General features: G+C 38.3%; 1 protein-coding gene across 1 annotated transcript in view; it reads left to right on the top strand.

Annotated features, from left to right (window-relative positions):
* The window catches only part of LOC137633177 (RNA-binding protein MEX3B-like), a 92877-nt gene extending 74166 nt beyond the window's left edge, over positions 1-18711 (top strand). The window contains exons 2-3 of the mRNA XM_068365334.1: positions 2664-2765; positions 4555-18711. Coding sequence (XP_068221435.1) covers positions 2664-2765; positions 4555-6158 — 1706 coding nt within the window. The 3' untranslated portion in view covers positions 6159-18711. The remainder of the gene's footprint in view (positions 1-2663; positions 2766-4554) is intronic.
* The last annotated feature ends 1770 nt before the right edge of the window (positions 18712-20481 follow it).

A 20481-nucleotide genomic window follows, 5' to 3' on the forward strand; every position in this document is an offset into this window, starting at 1 on the left:
CACTGACCCCCAAATTTCATTGCCTTTGTTTGAAATTAATTTTTCTTTTTTTTTTTTTGGTAAGGAGGGAGGAAAAAATGAAAACGAGATTTCTGTAGTGTTTTCTTCATATTCACCAATGAAAAGTTAATTCCATAAAACATGTCTTATTTTCCATTTCCATTCCGTGGCTCAGGTGATCTGGAAACAGGCTTGAAGCCTTGAACTCACGGTTGCAGCTCAGTCTCTGTTGCGTCTTGCGTTGTCAGTAGGTCATTGGCACGCTGGACGGAAACTGTGAAGGGGAGGAGGGGTTGGTTGGTTACCCCTGTTCGGGGATTGGCATGCCTAGGGGATAGGTTGCCCCTGGGGGTTGGGTAAGAGACTGTGATGTTGGTGTGGGAGGAATATGCTGTTGATTGCAATGGGTATCTTGAATGGTACCATGTTAATTTCACTGGCTGGTGGTTCCTTAAAGGTATGGAGGCTAGGAGGAGGCATCTTAACAAATAACTTCATCTACTTTTTATATTTTTGGCAAATATCCTTTTGTAGATACAAGAAAGAATTTCGGTCTAGAACCATTGAGTTCCCTGCTATGAACATTTTTCCACGGCTTTCTGCGCACATCCCGAGTCAGGTAGAGGAGATTCCCTCAAAACAGTCGCTGGCCTCCCTTCTCGGTCCAGTGCACCTGAAAACGTGAGTTGATTGTAAAATGAATGTTGATCAACCTCTGTGAGCCCCTTTGCTCTATTGTAGCAGCTGGAACTATTTTAATGTATTCCTATTTATAGTTCGCATTCATTTGCTATTGAGGTCGCGATGAAGAAGAAAAATATAGAAAAATTATCATTTAAAAAAAAAAAAAAACTGGGGAATCTGTGCAATGAAATCTACCGAGAGCGAGAGTGCCACGCCATTATGATCCTCTGGGGAGTAGGCCCCCGGCCCCCTTTCGTCCTAACCCCTCCTTGCTAGGGGACGGTGAAAGTGGGGGGGGGGGAGACTACTACAGGAGGGAGAGACTTTTCTTTTGACATTGACATTGAAAATATCTCGCCATCATTGCTTTCTGCCTCCTAGCACATTAGCGTATGTGTTCTTACCACCCCATCTGTCGGAATAGAGAGAAAGAGAGGGGGGGGGGGGGTTTAAGGGTCTTCTAACGACAGACTTGAACTGAATTTCACATTTTGTAATTTGGGTTGTGAAATTTTTAAAGGTTATAGTCAAGTTTATAATATGCCCTTTTATTGTTTTATTAATGTTTTTCAAGGATTTTGATATTTATACATAAGGTTGTGCCATGTATCTTTTTAGCCAGGGTTATTTCTGAAATCATTTTGGATTTTTCATGTGGGTTTAAAACTACAAGATTTCACTCATTACATTCCACTTAGAAAAAATAATCTCCCATGTAAAGGACACTCATTTGCCTGATAAAAGTGTGGAGAAAAAGTTCCCTTACTATTATATCTATATATAAATATTGGACCTTGATATTGGTTAAAACATTGCAACATCTGCTCTGAAATATCTTGTGAAGACTTCCGGGGAAATGGGGTGGGAAGGCTGTGTGGAGTTCACGGTCGTCGTCTCACGTTTTCCCGTCTTTAGGGGTCATTCGACTAACCTCTTGACCCCTGGTTATTGCATACGTTAAGCATTTTATATATCTTTAATTTGTAGGTGATGTTGAATTCATCGCATCATTTCTACCCCCAGTGACTGACTGTGATGAGAGAGATTTTGATAAGTGTTCCTGCATGAACTTAATTTTGCTTTCACCACAGATTGGTAGTGTCGAAGTATATAATAGGTTTTAAAATACATCGTGGTTGTTTGCCAAAGAAAGTGAAATATTGCTGGTTTGTAGCGATTATTAAACCTCTTGATGTTAAATGATTTTTTTTTTGTCTGAATACTGATAAATATTAATGCTGTATCTTCGTCAGCTTTGTCCAGTTTTGTTACTTTCATTTTAAATATTTTTCCCTTCCTTTACGTCTGGCACCAACGAATGAGTTAGTGGACTGGTCCAAGACGGTCAACGACTTGTGAGGGACTTATTTTAATGAGTAAATGACGTTGATTTGTTAACAAAAAAACTATCCTAAGTTTTTCTTGCTTCGGTAACCAAGTACCAATTTTAGTCCCTTGAATAATATATCGCATTGTATTTCGTGATATCGATTATAGTCGAATGGTAAAGTTAGGGCGAGTATTTAGGTTTAATATGTTCTGTTCGTGATAAACAAGACCTTGGTGATAAAATTTAAGCCTTGCTAATAAATTGGTTTTTGTTATAACTATCATGGAAAAATCCGGTTGCCTCAAACTTGACTAACTTCGCTACAAGTGATATGATTTCAGTTCTCCTATAAGCCAATCCAACATCAGGTATTTATCACATCATTAATTTTTACTTTACTTGTAGTGAAAGAGGCTGACAGTCAATTGTTGTCCTTTTTATATCAAAACACATTGGTTATCCATATGTTGATGCTTCATTTTTACTGTCGATGTTTGAAGGTTGACAATATCTTCAACATAATCTGAAGAGGTGAAGCAATTGTTTATTGACGTATAATGTGGCGTAAAATGTCTTAGAAGATTTAGGACTTTGTTCCCGCCATTAACTCTTATTTTAACGTTTCCTTCATTCCTATCCTAATATGTATTTTTCTTTGTTCCAGGATGCAAGATCAAAGCTCTTCGTGCCAAGACCAACACCTACATAAAGACACCCGTCAGAGGGGAAGAGCCAGTATTTGTTGTTACAGGTAAATATCGTCTCATGTTCTGTATTAGTATAAACAGAGAGAGAGAGAGAGAGGAGAGAGAGAGAGAGAGAGAGAGGAGAGAGGGAGAGAGAGAGAGAGAGAGAGATAGGGGGGGGTGTCATGTGAGAGAAGAGGTAATGTCTTACCCACATTAGATTTTCACATGAAGGTAAAAGTCACCATTTTGTTTAAAATGTATTTAGTTTTCTAAATGTTGAAATTAATCCAAGTATTTATTAGTTATTTTACTGGCGGCCCAGTTATTCTCGTTGATATAACCCCCCTCCCCAGTGTGAGGAATATTTAATGTGGGGTCATCATGGGTCAGGGCCAGAGGGTCGCTCCCATGGATAATCGCGATCGGCGGGCGAGTGGGTGGAAGGGGGTTTGCCAGTTTTGTGTCTGGGTCGTGGGCGTGGTTGCCACTTTTTATGAGGGTACTGATGGCTGTGAGGGGTTCTACCACGGCCTGCCCCTATCTATCCTGCTCGACCTCCCTTACTACCGGTAGTAACCATCTACCCAGCCTCTACAACCTTACCAGGTCCCTCCTACCATCACTATCAAGTCCAGGATGGATACTTGAGGGTCGGTGGTTTGGATTAGGCCTGGATTCCATGCCTCGGCTCACCCCTGGTTAATGACCGTATTATGCAGACTGGAATGCTAAGCTGACCGAAGTGTTCTGTTGGATGTCTGCCTAATTTGGACATTTCACCAAAGCCTTGCAGCTAGCTTTTAGAAAGAATGTTCAGCAAGGGTTATTTTTTGTTTTTGTTTCTTTTGTCGGCGTGGTCTTTCCAAGTCCGCTCTTGTAATAATTGTCTTAGTTAATATTTCACATAGTAAAATTTGTTGCTTTGCATCATTCCATCCCTAATTTTGGTATGTAATGTTAGAAAGTGTTTACTTCACCTTTCCATGAGTATGAAAATAACATGTTGATCCTAAACACAAATAGTAGTCATGAATGCCAGGATTTGTTTTTACAGTTGGCCAACATAGAACAATTTCATTTTCTTGAAATGGACAACTTGTAGTAGCGATGAAGAGTTCATCTATTATGATTGCATCCTTTGTGTAAGTGGTGGTCTGGTGAGGAATAATTGGGTGGGTGGGTGGGGGGATTTGTGGTCACGGCGTGAGGTCCAAATTGGTGAAAAGTTTTGTGATCGAGATGGAATGTATGGCTCTTAGTTTGTAAGGTTATCCACGAAGTTTTAAAGATTTTTCTGCTGAAGTGAATGTCTTAAGGTTTCCACGATAATATATTACAAAAAGAACAGTCATTCAAATGCTGCTTGTCTTTATTTGGACATTCCCTTTGGTGACTTTAACTAGTTTCTAGGAATAGCATGCCAAAGCTTGACATGTTGTTTGAGAATAATGGCTTTGTTTAATGGAACAACTTTTTGTATACCTTACGTTAGATATGTATCAGTGAAGTAAGTCACGGTTTTCATTATTCAAGAGTTTAGTAGTTGTAGACATAATTTTCATCATTTGTTCATTCCAAGTTCTAGGCTGAAGTCAATGCATAGTAGTGTTTTAGAAATGTGGGTGATAAGAAAATTTTGTTCGAATTGATGGGAATAGTAGCGTGAAATGCTGGACATAGTTAAAGTTACTCCTAACTCTGTGGAAGTTGGATGAGATCAGTTGGAGGGCCTTGGGGGAAAACTAAACTGTTGGATGATTAAAATCTGGAAAATATTTCTGAAAGCTTTTTGTATGTTGACTATCATAAATTTAAATTATCCTTCTAACCCCTAAAACTTTTCCTTTTCAGGCCGTAAGGAGGATGTAGGAATGGCCAAACGAGAAATACTGTCTGCTGCTGAACATTTCAGCCAGATTCGTGCCTGTCGCAAGAACAATCTTAATGGATCCATGGCACCTGGCCCACCTACCAACGTACCAGGCCAAGTGACCATTCAGGTGCGTGTTCCTTATCGTGTTGTGGGTCTTGTTGTGGGACCCAAAGGTGCCACTATCAAGCGTATCCAACAGCAAACCCATACCTACATCGTTACACCATCAAGGGACAAGGAGCCAGTATTTGAAGTCACTGGTTTACCTGAATCAGTGGAACAAGCTAGAAAAGAGATCGAAGCACATATTGCCATGCGAACGGGTGGCCTGCTGGATCAGGATGAGCCCAATGCCGCTGCAGCAGCAGCTGCTGCGGCCGCTGCTGCTGCAAGACACCATGGGGATTTTCCACCACCATCCCATGGCCTTGACAACATCTTTAACCCCAATTCATCAGAATTGGTATCATCACTGTACAAGCTCAACAACTCCTCGCTCAATGGACTTGCCTCAATTAACAGCATTACCGGAGCTGGTCTCAATGGTTTAACAAATGGTCTCAACAACAGTCTTTCCAATGCCTCCAGTCTCAGTGGCATTAATGGTCTTAGTGGCCTCAGTGGGAGTGGTTTAAATAACACACTAAGTGGTGGTATGAATGGGCTGAATAATACATTAAACAACCTTAACACTTTGAATCAGCTCAATGACCTTAACTCTGCCTTCACACTCCTGGGAGATGCTGGGTCATCTCTCTTGGGGTCTGGAGGTAAGAATGGGGGAAGCACCCTAGATTCTGCTCTTTTTTCATCCTTCAGCAATAGTGTTGCAGGTGGGAAACTTGGCAGTAATGATGTTACAGGTAATGGAAGTGGTGGACTGGGTTTGTATGGAGTAGATGAAGGATTAGGATCTCTTGGTTCTTCCATGGGGTCCTCTCCATCCTTTGATCCAGCTCCTTCAAGTATCTGGGGTGAACTTGGGAGACCATTGGGTAATACCATGAGCTCCACAGTTAGCTCCAGCTCCTCCCTGAGTTCCACCTTTTCTTCACTTTCCTCAACACTGTCCTCATCACTGACACGCAGGTCGTCGTCAGTATCTGGAGCTTCTCCACCCTCTTCTCGTCTGTCTCCTTCATTGGAAACCCATCCTCCTGCTAGGCGCATTAGTTCTGATCCAGCCCCTGGGCTTGCAGCAGCCCCTTCACTGGCATCGCTCAATTCTGCCCTTTCAGGAGGGTTAGGGGGATTACCCACTTCCTCTCCATCTTCATCACCAGCTTCCACCCCAGATCTGAATCATCAAATGAACAGCTTCCAATGTGGGTCTGGATTACCTGCCCCAGCCACTTCCACCTCTACAACCACCACTACCATTGCTGGTATGAATCAGCTTGTCAATGGCTTGGATGAGAAGAAAAGGTGTGTTACCTGCTGTGAATCAGAAGTGGTTGCTGCCCTTGTTCCATGCGGCCATAATCTCTTCTGCCTGGATTGCGCCAATAAGCTGGAGTCTGAAGCCGGCGAGTGTCCCATATGTCGCATGAAAGTAACCCAGGCCATCCGTATTTTTTCGTAACGCGCCGCTTGCAAGTTCAGCAGGAAGCCATCCACATTTGGTTGGCACTTGGGGTATTTTGCCCCCATCTTATCCCCCACCATCAGCATGTAGAAAGTATAATAGTCCTTATATATATCTGCAAATTAAAGAATATTATCTTTAAAATTAATCATGAATTTTTTTATTAAAGTACTGATATATTTTTATTTAATTTTCTCTTCGAATGTAAGGCATTTTTATTAGTGTGTATTGGGTGACAGTATGGCCCCGGGCTAGACACTGTTTATGTCCGGTGGTCAAGCCATCGGTGCTGGTGGCGCGAGTCCTTCAAGTCAGAGTGGAGAACAGCTGTCGCTAGGCTGTGATAGGCAGGTAGCAAATGCTCCTATGGCACCCGCTGCCAGCCAACAACTGCCAGAGGGAGTGGAAGCCCCCCCTCTGATCTCCCGCTGTTTCCTGGGTACTCAGGACGGCTGGGACTGGGTTGGGCATGACACATGGCACTATATAGAGCGGCGCTAGACTTTTCCCACCACCCGCTCACACCCAGATCTGATCATTATCACTCCGCCCGCTGTGCCAATGTAAGCCCTATTCAGTCCCCTCAAGCCGCCTCACAACGAATGCTACATATCCTTCTCTCAAACTCTGCTCTGTATATGAGCATCACAGCCACCCACCAACTATGCCCCTTTACAAAGAGAGAGAGAGAGAGAGAAAGAGAAGAGAAGAGAATGCTTTCCCACCCATGGAGAAAGGAAGCTATGGGTTGGGGTGCAGGTGGCAAGGTGGCCAGTGGTAAAAGGGAAAAAATCATAGAATTTCAAAATAAATTTGATTAATGGAAGGAGGCACCAGGAGAAAGAAAACCTGATTTTGCAAACTGTAGGTGGATAATTGTTGATTACCTTCAAAATGTATACCGTAATCGGGTAATTTTTTTTGTCCCAACCACCATCAGAACGATTGACTCGTGCCTTTACTCCCACCACTCCTGTACTACTCAGCCATCACCATGTACCACCTTCATAGTCTCATGTCACTAATTCTCATATTCTTACAAATATCCCTTCCTCAGAAGTAATTTCCTGTTTATAGAATGTATTAAAAGAAAATAAAAAATTGGACATTAAACTCGAGTACCCATCCATTACGTGCCGTTTATACCTCATTTGGGTGTACTGAAGCATTGTTCACCCCTCCAACCCCCATAAAACTCCATCCTCAACAGCATCATCATCATCACCATGGTGTTATGGCCACTACTGGACCCTCGCCAGGTTAGCCCACTGAGCCACCGACCATAGAGTTGACCCTGCTTGTGCATTCATGTAATGGAAGCAATACAGTGATATTATCTATAGTCATAGTGCTTATCTAAGTTCTTGCTCATTATTGATATATAAATGGAAATAAAAACTGAGATGTGAAAAACTTTATTTTGTATAGATGAAAATCAGTATTCTAGACCAATCTTTAATTTCCAATATATTTAATTATCAATGCCTTTTTGTGATAATGTTTGTTTTTGTCTGACTTGAAGGACTCGGAGCGCCACGCACTTTTTATATAGAAACCTTTTTTGTACAAGAATATTCTTATTCTTCTTCATGAGACTTGTAACAGATGGGATGGCCTTTGGCCTCAAGCACTATTCATGTCGTGGAGGAAAGGAGGGGCTGTCAAGACAAGTGGCTATGTGAAACGGACTTCCATTCTCTTGCACCGAGGTTGGATGGTCGCAAGGAAAGAGTTGGATAATTTCTTTTTATCATTAAAGTTGAAGCTGAAGATGCCCCTTTGATTATTCTATGGCCTAGCTCTTGATCTCAAAATCCCCCTTTTTTGTAATGAATTAGTCCATGCAATTAGCCAGTGGCCTTCCCAGCTCTTACCTGTTTCATGAACGAGGATTGCTATAATTCCCCCTTCCCTCATCTCCCTTCATATTATTATTATTGATAATATAAAATCAGTCCTACCAGATATGTTGTATGATTGTAAACAGGAGTGTTTGTATAGGTTGGCCCAAGAGAGACACTGTACTACAGTACTGTTACTGTACTTGGGGGAGTTGTGTAGACCCCCTCTTGACATTTGTTTTCCTATTTACTCCCAAATGCTCTCAACACAAAGGTTATTGAAAGCTTTGTGGATTTGTTTCCCTTCAAGAAAGAAGAGGAGATAAAGGGAAAGTTGTTTAGTTTTTAAGGTAATATATATTTTTTGTCTTAAGATTTATATTTTTCTTTGCTTTTAATGAAAGTTTACAGTTGAGTGTTTTAGTTCCTTTATGATATATTTTTTCTACCTATCCTTAATAGAATTTTTGTACCCAAGGTAAAGGGTACTGGGCAGGAAAGTATGATAGATAATAATCAGAGATATATATATAGAAAGGGTAACCTTAATATATATTTATATTATAAATTTAATCCTTGGGCCTCCCACTGCTACACTGCCTGTCATTTTCCCTCACGCTATTAAAAACCCATATATAATATATTAACAACCCATGCATTCTCACTCCTAGTGTCGCAAATTTACCATGATATTCAGAATACTAGCTTGAAAATTAAAAATTGAATACATTCGGATGTCGCCAAGTGGCAATTAATGTTTTAAATAAAGATATAAGAAGACCTTCACTAAGGGCATGTGAAAAATCACCTCTGAAGGTTAGTAGGTGCAAATTTTTGTGAGTTGTTTCATTTTTTAGTGAGAAGTTTATGATTAATCCATTTGTATATATACATATATATATATATATCTTGCTGCCCTAGAATAATTATTGACAATGTGCGATAGACACTACTTGGAGCGGGAAAAGAAGCCTAATAGTTTAAATGTTTGACCCTTTCGATTCTCACCTGAATTCTTTATATTCATTGTGTGTCAATGTCTGCTTGGGATAGTATGGATTGAATATGTCACCAGTCAGGGATTGTGAGCCTACAAGCTGCAAGGAAGGACTTGAATGGGTGGTGGATGATGACCAGATGGGTCGCCATACTAGGCTGTTATTTTGAAGTCATGAAAGGTATCACGGTAACATCCCTTGCAATGCTATATCCACCGCCCATCCACGTTAAGACTTAGCTATTGGCCCAAGATCGTTGACTATGTCACATAATTATTACACAGATACGAGAAAAGGGCTTTTCTCCATCCCTTTCAGTGACCTTGACCTTTTCTCCTTCTAAGACTGGCATTTTGTAGATTGTTTTTGTGGTAGCTGCTTCAATTTTACAAGTGATAGTTTGTTATTAACTGTTGTCTTAAAGCTTCACTCTTGTCATCTTTCACCCCTGTTTGCCTAATGGATGAAATCATATGTTAGTTACTGAGAATGCCCTTTTCTCTTACCTTGTGAAGATCCTCTTGTATAATTATAAACTAATGGTAAACCCGCCCCTTGTATCTTACCATAGAGCACAACTTATGCTATTTACAAAAGATGAAAGTTTAAGTAGTTTTTCATATATCTATTTTAATATATATGATTTATTAGAGGAAATTTATCGTGTACTTTGTTTGTGTAGCCTAGATTGAGTGATCTAAGAAATTATTTTTATTACTTTATTTCTATATGAATTTCTGAGGACATCAGAATGGCATAGTTAAGGTGTCCTAATCTCTATTGTATGGACGTGATGTAGAGGAGAGATAAAGAAGCATTATTTTTCATTAATTTTTAAAAAGAGCTGAAAAACCACATCGCCTTTGTGTTTGCTGTTGTGATGTGTAAATTTCACCATGTAATACCACCAGTTTCAGGAAGATTTGACATGAATATGGTGGTTTCCAACCCATCTAGAAATACTACCCATGTCAATTCTGCCCGAAAGTTGTGATTTTACTTACCCTGTGCTAGGGATCCTTTTTCTCAGCTCGAGGCGTTAAATGACGCTGAGCCATGAATAAGCAAAAGGTATAAATAAAGCAAACAATATATACAGTACAGTATAGACAAAACCTATGTATTATGGTCGACCTTCCCTTGCTGGTAAAAAAAAGGCACCATGGACTTTATAACACTTGTCATGAGTAATAAAGAAATATCTAAATAGAAATTTGTTACTGTTGCCATGTGGCTTAGCACTTTTTTCGCCCCGACCTGCATGCTTGTCACTCCCCTAGTTGTCGGGAGGGAGAGTCCAGGTCCCGCATATTTGCAATGTGTTGTTAAGGATGTGGTTTGCGAGGACATTACAGTCTTAAACGAAAATCTTTCTACCACAGTCTTTAAGTGGGGGGTCTTCTTAGGAGTTGCTAGGAAGCCTTTATTTTTGTGTTGAGATTAGGGTAGTTAGGCAGTTGAGCTGCTGATATGTTGAGTTGAATGCTAAAGTCACCAGGTTTGACACTTCTTGTCCTCCTTGCCCCATTCATTACCCTGGACACCATTGAGACTTACTTTAAGGTTAACCTCCTAGTATTTTTAGTGTTTTACTTATTTATTTTCTCTCCTTTTCCCCTTAGTACTGGAGCCTCCTCACAAATTGAGAACATCCCTCCCTATCAATCAGTCATCAACAGTGTTGTTGTGATAAGTCACTTTCAATCAAATGTTTGGGAGAATCTTGAAAATAAGCATTGAATTGGAGGCTTGAGGTGTACCTTGAAGTAGATTCTCTATGGTCCTTACTTGTTTTATGGTCCAGGAGGTTCTCCTTGATTCAGAACTCGATGGAAATGTTTTGTCAGCAGCTGCTTCGTTCCATGGGTCTTCCAGTACAGCGTTGAACAACTGTCGTCAGTGTCATAAGTTAGTTCACAATACCTATGCACTCTAATCCGTAATGAGTTTATTTTTTGTACTTTTCTACAATGCCGTATATATATTGTATGGTAATTTTTCATAAAATCGTAGTGTATACTTAGAATGATAAAAAGTGAAAAAATACCAAAAATATTTTATGCTTCTTTATCAAGGCTTCCCCACATTAATCGGTGTTTACAGGGAAGCTGATAGGGTGTAAGCCACAGATCTGTCACATTGGCCGATTCCCCCAAAACCATTCACCTATTTGTGTCTGGATAAGCTTGCCTTTGTGACAGTTGGTGGATTACGTTCGGGCACAACTTTTGCAATAATTGATCAATGATTGCTACACTATTTTCAGAGAGATTTTTTGTCATTAAGCAAAAAAATAAAAATAAAAAAACAGCAAGTCAATTAACCAGTCAGGTCAGCGTATGGGTACCCCGGTTTACTGCTGGGTCTGAGTATGCTCGTTCTTGTTTAGGTTCTACAAGGTGTGAAGACTCATTGAGGAATCTTGAACTTTCTGGTCCCTCTGGTCTTAGGATGTTGATGCATGGAAATAGTTTGATCTCATGACCACTTTAATTTTAGTGGGAATTTGAGCAGTACCTAATTGTATTGCAGGCTATCAGGTCATTAAGGGGTGCGTCCACCTTACTGAAAAAAAAAAAAAAAAAATCATTCAGTAAAGTTCATTAGAGGCTTTTTAAACTGGATGCCATACTCTGTAATGGCATGCTTGAAGAAAATTTGGAGTAGGTAGTGGTAGCGAAGCATTCCTTTTTGAATTCTCTCATTTCCTGAGACAATCCTATTTGATAGGCTAGAGATTTTTAAAGGGGCATTTTTTGCTATCTCTAACCACTTGGATAGGAATACCTGGATGTTATCCAAATTTATGGGGACTAATTTAGCAGAGAACCTTGATAGGTAGTTTCTGTAGATTTATTGAATCAGAATTATGTAATTCCAAATAACATCATCAGTGTGCCCCATATAAATAGGTAATAAACTTAGAATCTGTTCGTCTTTATGAACTTTGTTGTGATTGGCCCCAGTGACATCTATCTCTTCTATGTACTGTAGTAAGTTTAGACTGCTTTACATCAGCAGTAATAAGGTATGTTTTAGTGATCAAGTACTGTGTTGGGACAGTGTGGAAAAGGGACTATTTATAAATTTTCTTGAGCTGTAAATCTTGAATCTCTAAACTGGAGCACTTGGGATGAATCTTCTTTGGTCAAGTTTGATTTTCCAGCGGATTGTTCTTTGGCTTGCACCTGCTCAGTATTTTGTATGTTCAACGGTGTTTCAATATTAATAAATTGCAGGTTCATCATGTCTCATTTTGTGGAATGTGACCTTCTTCATTGACTCTTGTCATAATTATAGATTATTCTCATGGTTGGAGGTAATCCATTAAAAGTCCTGACGCCTTGATAGGAAGTCAAACTCGTCATTTTAAGAACTTCCAAAAGCAGTTTCCCCATCATATCCCCCCGCAAGTTCCACTCATGACATAGTCTCTATAAACATATACATTATATATATATATATATACATATATAAATATATTTCAGTATCAACTATATTCTCGTAGAGGTGAGCGTTCATACTTCTTTAATGGTATAATAATAGTACTGAGGACTTGAATAACAACTGCATTACCTGAAATAAAATAATAAAAGAACTTACTCTTGATGCAGGTGTAGGATGGTCTCCCAACTTAGGTTCAATTGTCTATTCAGGTGAATATATTTCTTTGCATCTACTGTTCTGAATTTTAATGGCAGCCAAACTCCAACTTTAACATTATAAATTTTACCCCAAGTTCCCACAATGAAAAGAGTATCCGTATCAGAAGTTTTTATTATTATATCTGATATACAGTATGCCATATTTTAGAGTTTATATCAAATAATGTTGTAGGCCTATGTAATAGATAAAAAGATAATCTCTGCCGCAAAGACTTGAGAGTACAAGCTCTTTTTTTATCTCATAATCCGTCAAAATTTGCAGTTTCAGTATTGTAAAACGATTGCATTTTACTATATGGTCTCATGAAATCAAATCTTTACATAATCATGGGGTAACTCTTCCACTATTTTTGGACTTGATGCTTCTATTCTTGTGGCTGGGACTCAAAAAAAAAAAAAATCAATTGCTACGAAAGATTTTATGTAGTTTGCAGTCATTAGGGGTATTTTTGCGGATTATAGATAAGACATTTTGGAATTTTTCAAAGAAACTCCAGCTTGTAGAGAGGACGATTATGACACGCATGTTGCAGCAGGGAGGCTCCCAAAGCCAAAAGCATATGCTCATTATGGGTGATCCCACCGGCGATTATGATGGGTACTGGTGCAAGAAGGATGTCTCTTACATCCTCATTATACTGAGATGCAGTGAGTATTCCCAATGCAAAAGTCCTTTGTTGTCGTAGCACTGCCAACTGTTCCGACTCATAATTGCTGGCTAGACTCACTTTATTTTTCCCAGTATTCAGATGTGAGGCTGAAATGTGTGTAGGTTTTCACCGTTTTGTATTCAAGGACACCATTTATTCTGAAGTATTTCTATAATTGTTCAAAATGATGTTTGAATTTTTAATAAGTCAGCTAATTTGTAATGATTGATGAATACAAAATTCATAGCTCTTGAATTGTGACTTGTGATTGCCTACCACATACAGTCCGTGGACCTCTTCTCGTGCTCTTTGGTATTGTTGCCTTATAACTGCAGGTTGGGGGATGCACGCTTACACAAGCATGCCTGCTTCAAATTAGTCATGTTCCAACCTTAAATTGAGGTTTTGTCATTATTAAAATGTATGTTCTGCCATTAAAAAGAAAAGTGGCACTTGTCTCCAATTGGTTATTGGATTGCTTGTAAGGCGTTAATCCCCCAGCTTCTTTCTGGCCATCAATAGTTAATAAATATTTATAGTTATTATGTAATATATTCTTTATAATGCTGATATAAAATGTAAAAAAAAAGAAAAAAAAATAAGCAAAAAAGAGTAGCCCCCAAACCCCCCTCCCCCCTAAATATATCTCCGCGAGTATGACTTCTGAGGCAGAAAGGGACTGTGGGCAGGGGTGTATACATCAAAGCTTGCTATTACTGTGGGTTATCGGAGGAACTATCATTGAGTTAACACTCAAATGATGGCTTCCCTTCAAATACACTTAACCTTGGAAAGCCCAGTTGACCCTCTCAATAAGCCATAGGAAGGCTCGCACATCGACTGCTTCATTTTGCATGTTTTGTATGATGTTCACTTTAGAGATGTCATATCTGGGAGGGAGTCATGAGTCTCTGGACCCTTTTAGTCAATACCGAGGGGAATGCTTTGATAGCATTTTGCTTGCACTGTTGCCACGCAGGTCTCGTCGTATTGCTATTCACTTTGCTCTCGGTCTCGAGAGGGCCCATGTTTTTTGACCGCACCAAGGGAGAAGAAATGGCTTTCATGATTAGTAGAAGAGGCAGCAGAATGTGCTGTTCAAGGGCGTTTATTTTGCTGTTGTTGGGTCACCTGTTCAGTTTGTTGTACATCCAACATTCTGAAGTATCAGAATTTGTCAACCAAGAGTATTATAAGTAGAAATCATGCTTTTTCATATAGGTTTTCTTACTTTCTGATGTCATTTAAAGAAAAAAATCTTGACCCTGTGTGCTTTTAGTTCTATTGAGATGGTCTAATGGCAAAAATCTTTACTGTATTGTACAGTAAAACACAGTACTCTTGTTATGCTCATAAGCCCCTTTGCTCATTAAATTCAATTATCTTTTATTACTTTTTCACACGATTTATTTTTTTTTCAGTTTTTTTTATTGTGCCCAATGTTATATTGTGTTGCTCTTCCCAGAGGCTGATAATGTGAGAAGCTGTTTGAAATTTCTTTTCCAAAGTTGAAATGCTCACATCTGATTTATTTCTGTAACATGTTTGTCAGGCCAATTGTATCATACCTAGTTTTATTTTTGTAGTAGAAATCTGTAGTTATTATGTTCCTAAGTGAATTTAGTAGAATGGTTGTTCAACTTTTTCCTTTTTTTTTACTATTAGTTTTATTCCTTGGACTCGAGTGCTCACTTGAATATTCTAGGTTTTTATGCTTTTTGTTTTCTCTTTAAGCCAGGAATTTGCTTCCTAATATATGGACTGATGCCTGTATGCACTTCATCTTGCCAGTTAGCTACAGGTGACCCCTTTCCCTCTTGCAAAATATTGTTCTCATCCAGAATTTCAAGTCGGTTCGATATGTTGGCATTTTCTAGACCTCATATTGACAACAGTTGCGGTCCATGAAAGTTTCAAATGCCAATCTTGTCATTCCCACTTTGGATGACTTGTAGGTAGGGGAAAATATCAAAATCTAGAATGGGTATGCATTTTGTGCACGAGTGAGAGAAAGGAAGGCAGTTAAGGAAACACTATCTAGTATCACAATAATGTTTGAACCATGGCAAATATTGGTATTGGGTTGAGAAACATTTTAATTTTTCCAACCAAAATAGTAGTTGTCATGGTTGTGATGATGTCTCTTGAGATTGTTTGCTGTGGAAGGATTATTATTATTATTAGTGCAAGTTAGAGCAGCCTAATCAATAAGGTAACCGTCATGTATAAGCTCCCTACCAAAGGTGTGAAGATGATTGTTACCTGCTATTGCAAACAAATCCTGCTTTCATTGAATAGATCATATACAATATATTGCTTGATTAACAAAGATGCTGATATTCGTATTTAGGTGATGTTAACCCTTCAGGTATTTGAGGTTCGTTAGTGTGTGGTGACTGGATTTGATGGAGAGTGAATATATTACTCCAGGAACCCGGTAGTGTTATTCAGCTACCAGTGCATAACAAGTCTTCTTTGCACTGGAAAATTAAGAGGTGGAAGTCCTTTGCTGTAGATCAGGACACCACTGTCCCAGTTGCTGTCTGTCGGAAGTCAGAGGTTTGAGCTCTGTTTCTACATATATCAAAAGCTTAGGAGCTCCAGGATTTTGGTTTGATTGTAAGAAAAATACAGGCTATGTCTCCTGTGGTGTGAAAGAACCGTGGTAGTTTAGACAGGAAGAAAATATTAAGCCCTGCTATGTATAGAGCGGTGGTAGCCTTTCCTTCTCCCTGAAAACCTCCTTTTTGTGTTTTTTATTGACAGCATAGTTTCTAAAGTTATTTTTGCAGAATATGACTATAAATCTCTCATACCATCACCATCCGGGAGAGTAGGAGACATTCTTGAAGATCTCTTGAATTATATTCTCTTCACTTTTAACCAGAAAGCAATAACATATACTCGGTAGTGTGTACATTGTCAATTTGATATTGTGACATTTTTTCAAAGTTAATATGAATGAGAAACAAACGCCATGGACTGGTATTGATGTGAAATGAAGCCAAAAAAAAAAATGTAATAAAAAATACAATAAAACTGGAATCATAGTCAAAAGTATGTCATTCTTTGTCATTACGAAGTAGTGAGTATTTTTTCACCATCTTGACCAGTGGCGTGTCCGTGCTGTAGCAGAGTAGCTGTCGACAGATTTGGTTGTGTCATAGACGGTATCATCCACCTTATAATAAAAGGACAGGTGAGGCTATGGGTTTTGTTGATGCTCAAACCTTGCCAGTAAATTTAAATTTTAAATTCAATTTAAATACAATGAAAAATAAATCTTATACAATTTCATGTTTGTGTACCCATTCAACTTCTGGAAGTGCTATCAATACTATGTATAAAGTTTCTTAAGGAATAGAGCATTGATCATCCATGCCACATCTATCCTGGTGGGTTTTGTACATCGTGTGTAAGGTTCCGTAAGAATCCCAGGTCCATCCCATTTCCCCAACCCTGCCCCACCCTTCATTCCCCTCTCACCAGATTTCCCTGAGGGCAGACTATTTACCTGCGACGTGTTTTAAGTTGTTAAACCTGTATTGTGTCAAAGGGAAGGCCCTCTTTTATATTATATACCTTGTCTTTCAGTTGCACCCATAATTCTTTATAGCTGCTTGTCCTTTTCAAGAGAATCTTGTTTATTTATATAGAAATTAATATTGAACAATGTTCATTTCAGAGCCTTCCTATTTTTGCAGTGTAGTGTTGTTTTATATAACAAGTGTTTTTGTAGCTTTGTTAAGTCTAACGTTTTTTAGTGTTTTTTTTCCTCACTTTAAGTGTATAACAGTTTGTCCCTCCTTTACCAGTCCCAAGTCAGTCCCGTGTTTATAGAACAGGGTTGTGTCCCCTTCCTTCCCCTCCCCCCAAGTTAATGCCCCACCTACCTCTTCTCCCTCTTAAGAAACCTTCTGTGGTAGCCCCTTCCTTCTTGGTGTATTGAGACAACAACCACTTTTTAATATCATGCTGTTTGTATAATGATATTTAATAACCCAGTGTTTTTCTTATAAGACATTCATAGCTATCTGATGATAATATCCTTTTCCTTATCGTCTTCGTGGTATAATGAACTGCTAATCTATTTTGCTACTGTTTAAATATATAGTTATTATTATTAATATCCATATTGTACATTTATCTAGGTTTATATATTTTTTGTTATCGTAGTACTTTTTTACATGGGCATCTTAAATATTAATAATAATCTTTTATTATTAGGTAATTGTAGGAGTTTTTGATTTGTGTCAATGGAAGCCGGTGTTTGTCCGAGGCTCTCTACTCTGATTTGACAAAGAAAACGTAAACTAGTCAAGGATTTGAATTTTTTTTTCTTGTGCTCCACATACTCGTGTCATTTCAATTAAGGTGATGAAACAAAAATAAGAAATGGTGTTTTTGGTCATCGTTCTTTGAATGTATCAGGCATTTTTATTATAGTATATTTTTGCTCTCAAAGTGATAAATAATTGTGCTTAAAATATTTTCATGTCTGTTATAACTGTGTGGACTCTGCAAGTAATATTTATCATTGGGCAGTGCTGTCTTCACAACCAGCATTACTTATAGGCTAAAGAATCTAAAACAAATAAAAAACTTATGTTTTTATATACAGTATATAGATATATAATAATGGTAAGAGTCCTCTTGGGTGGCCGCGTACCATTTCTCCTTCCCCCCAGAATCCTTTATATTATTAGTAACCAAGAATCCCATTCGAATTCCTGTGTAAAGAGTAATAAAGTATATATCAGAATTTAAAAGTTAAGACAAAATATGGGAGTTCCTTTGGGAGAGACGCTTTTTTATATGAAGAAATTCAGGTCGCGGCCAACCCACAGCAAGTAGACTCAATTTTATATATTGATCACAATAGTTTTATTTTCCTACTATATTTGTGTGTTTATTTTGAATAGCAATATTGCTTTTATGTATCCTTTTTTTTTTTGGTAAGATTTTTATTTATAATTTCTTTTGCATGAAAGCCTGTGTCTTTGTTATGTTTGTCAGCCAGGAAAGGAGGGGTCTCGACCATGAATTATTCTCGTTGTTTCGGCTATACCCCCAAAGAGCCCGCAGATATTATAAATAAATAATACTGTAATAATAATTACCCTCAAACCATATACACTGTAGTTCCATATTAAGATAATGTATTCCCATATATTTTTATTATTGATGTTCCATATGCATATTATTAAAATAATGAGAAAAGATAAGAAGAACAAAGCCTATTTTGGAGTTGATACCTCTTCGTGGTGAGTAATGAACCACGGCGGTACTTAATAAATAATATATGTATGGTTAATTTTTCATGTTTGCTAATAATTTTATTTTCTGATTTTTGTGAGAGTGATTCAATAGATAAATAATAAAGTTACATGTATTAAGTGAATTTCATTTCATCAATTTTACCTTCACTAATGTATGTCAATGTTAAATATTTGGGGTTAATTTATTGAGCATACCAATAGTTTGTATATATTCAGGAAATAAATTGGTAAATATTTAAGTGCCCAATAGTTACAGTACTATAATACAATAGCTGCTCATCAAAGATTAAAAAAATAGGTAACAGGGTTGTAAACAACCCGAGTTGTATTTGATTGCAGAGTTACTGTAACTCAACTTTCATCATGATCTAATTTAAAAGTCCCTAAACTTATACAAAAAACTGGGGCATATACAAAAAACTGGGGCATATTGGTCCACTAAACTTAGTAGAAGTCCCTAAATATAAAAACAACCTGGGGGTCTAATGGAAGCCCTTGAATATGAAAAAAAAAAAAAACCTGGGACATAGGTGAAGCCCCTAAACTTGGACAAAACCCTGAGGTGTAGCAGAATACCCAAAACGTATACGAAAAACGTTGGTATGTTAGAAAAAACCCTGGGACATAGTGGAGGCCTGTAACCTTAGACAAAAACTTGGGTCATAATGGTAGCCTGTAAACTTCAGACAAAAACTTGGGTCATAATGGAAGCCTGTAAACTTTGACAAAAACTTGGGTTATAGTGGAAGCCTGTAAATTTAGACAAAAACCTGGGTCATAGTGAAAGCCCGTAAACTTAGACAAAAACCTGGGTCATAGTGGAAGCCCGTAAACTTAGACAAAAACCTGGGTCATGATGGAAGCCTGTAAACTTAGAAAAAAAAAACCTGGGGGATAGTGGAAGCCGGTAAACTTAGACAAAAACTTGGGGCATAGTGAAAGCCCGTAAACTTGCACAAAAACCTGGGGCGTAACATAAGACCCTATACTTTAAAAAAGAACTGGAGAAGGGTGAGATGCCCCAAAGTCTCTGAACTTGTAAAAAAAAGATGAAATAGTGGAAGTAAATATATATATTTAAAAAAAAATGGGGAATAGTGGACTCTCGACTCCCTACAATAAAATAAATGGGGATAGAAAGTCCACAAACTTATACAATAATTTTGGCTATAGTTATGACAGTCCATGAACTTGAAACCTTGGGCATACTAGGTCACTAAACAATAATAGGGGAATATTGGAAGCCCTGAACTTGAACAAAAACCCAAACAAAGTACAAGTCCCTAGCCTTAAACAAAACCTGGGAGCTTGAACAAAAAAGAAAAAAAAGGTCATAGTGAAAGCCCTAAATTTAAACAAAACCTGAGGCATAGAGAAAGTCCCAGAACTTGCACAAAGACCTGGTGCAAATGGGAAATAGAAATCCCTAAACTTCAACAAAAACCTGGGACATAGAGCAAGTCCCTAAACTTAAAAAAATCTGGGAGACAGTGAAAGTCTCTGGACTTGAAAACTGGGGTTAGTGGAAGTCCATAAAAAATGGGGAATAAGTTGTCAACTTGTAGGAATCTGGGGCATAGTGTAAGTCCATGATCTTATAAAGAAAAAAAAAAAAACCTGGGGCATTGTGGGAGTCCCTGAACTTTAAAACCTGGGCATAGTGAGTCTCTGAACTTACATAAAAACCTGGGGCATAATGGAAGATTCTGAAATTATACAAAAACCCGTGGCATAGTGCAAGTCCCAGAACTTATATGAATACCTGTGGCATGGTAGATATTCCTAAACTTGAACAAAAACCTGGGGCATAGTGGAAGGATTTGAAATTATACAAAAACCTGTGGCATAGTGCAAGTCCCAGAACTTTTATGAATACCTGTGGCATGG

The sequence above is a fragment of the Palaemon carinicauda genome, chromosome 42 (assembly GCF_036898095.1).
Source record: "Palaemon carinicauda isolate YSFRI2023 chromosome 42, ASM3689809v2, whole genome shotgun sequence".
In the NCBI taxonomy this organism is placed as follows: Eukaryota; Metazoa; Arthropoda; class Malacostraca; order Decapoda; family Palaemonidae; genus Palaemon; species Palaemon carinicauda.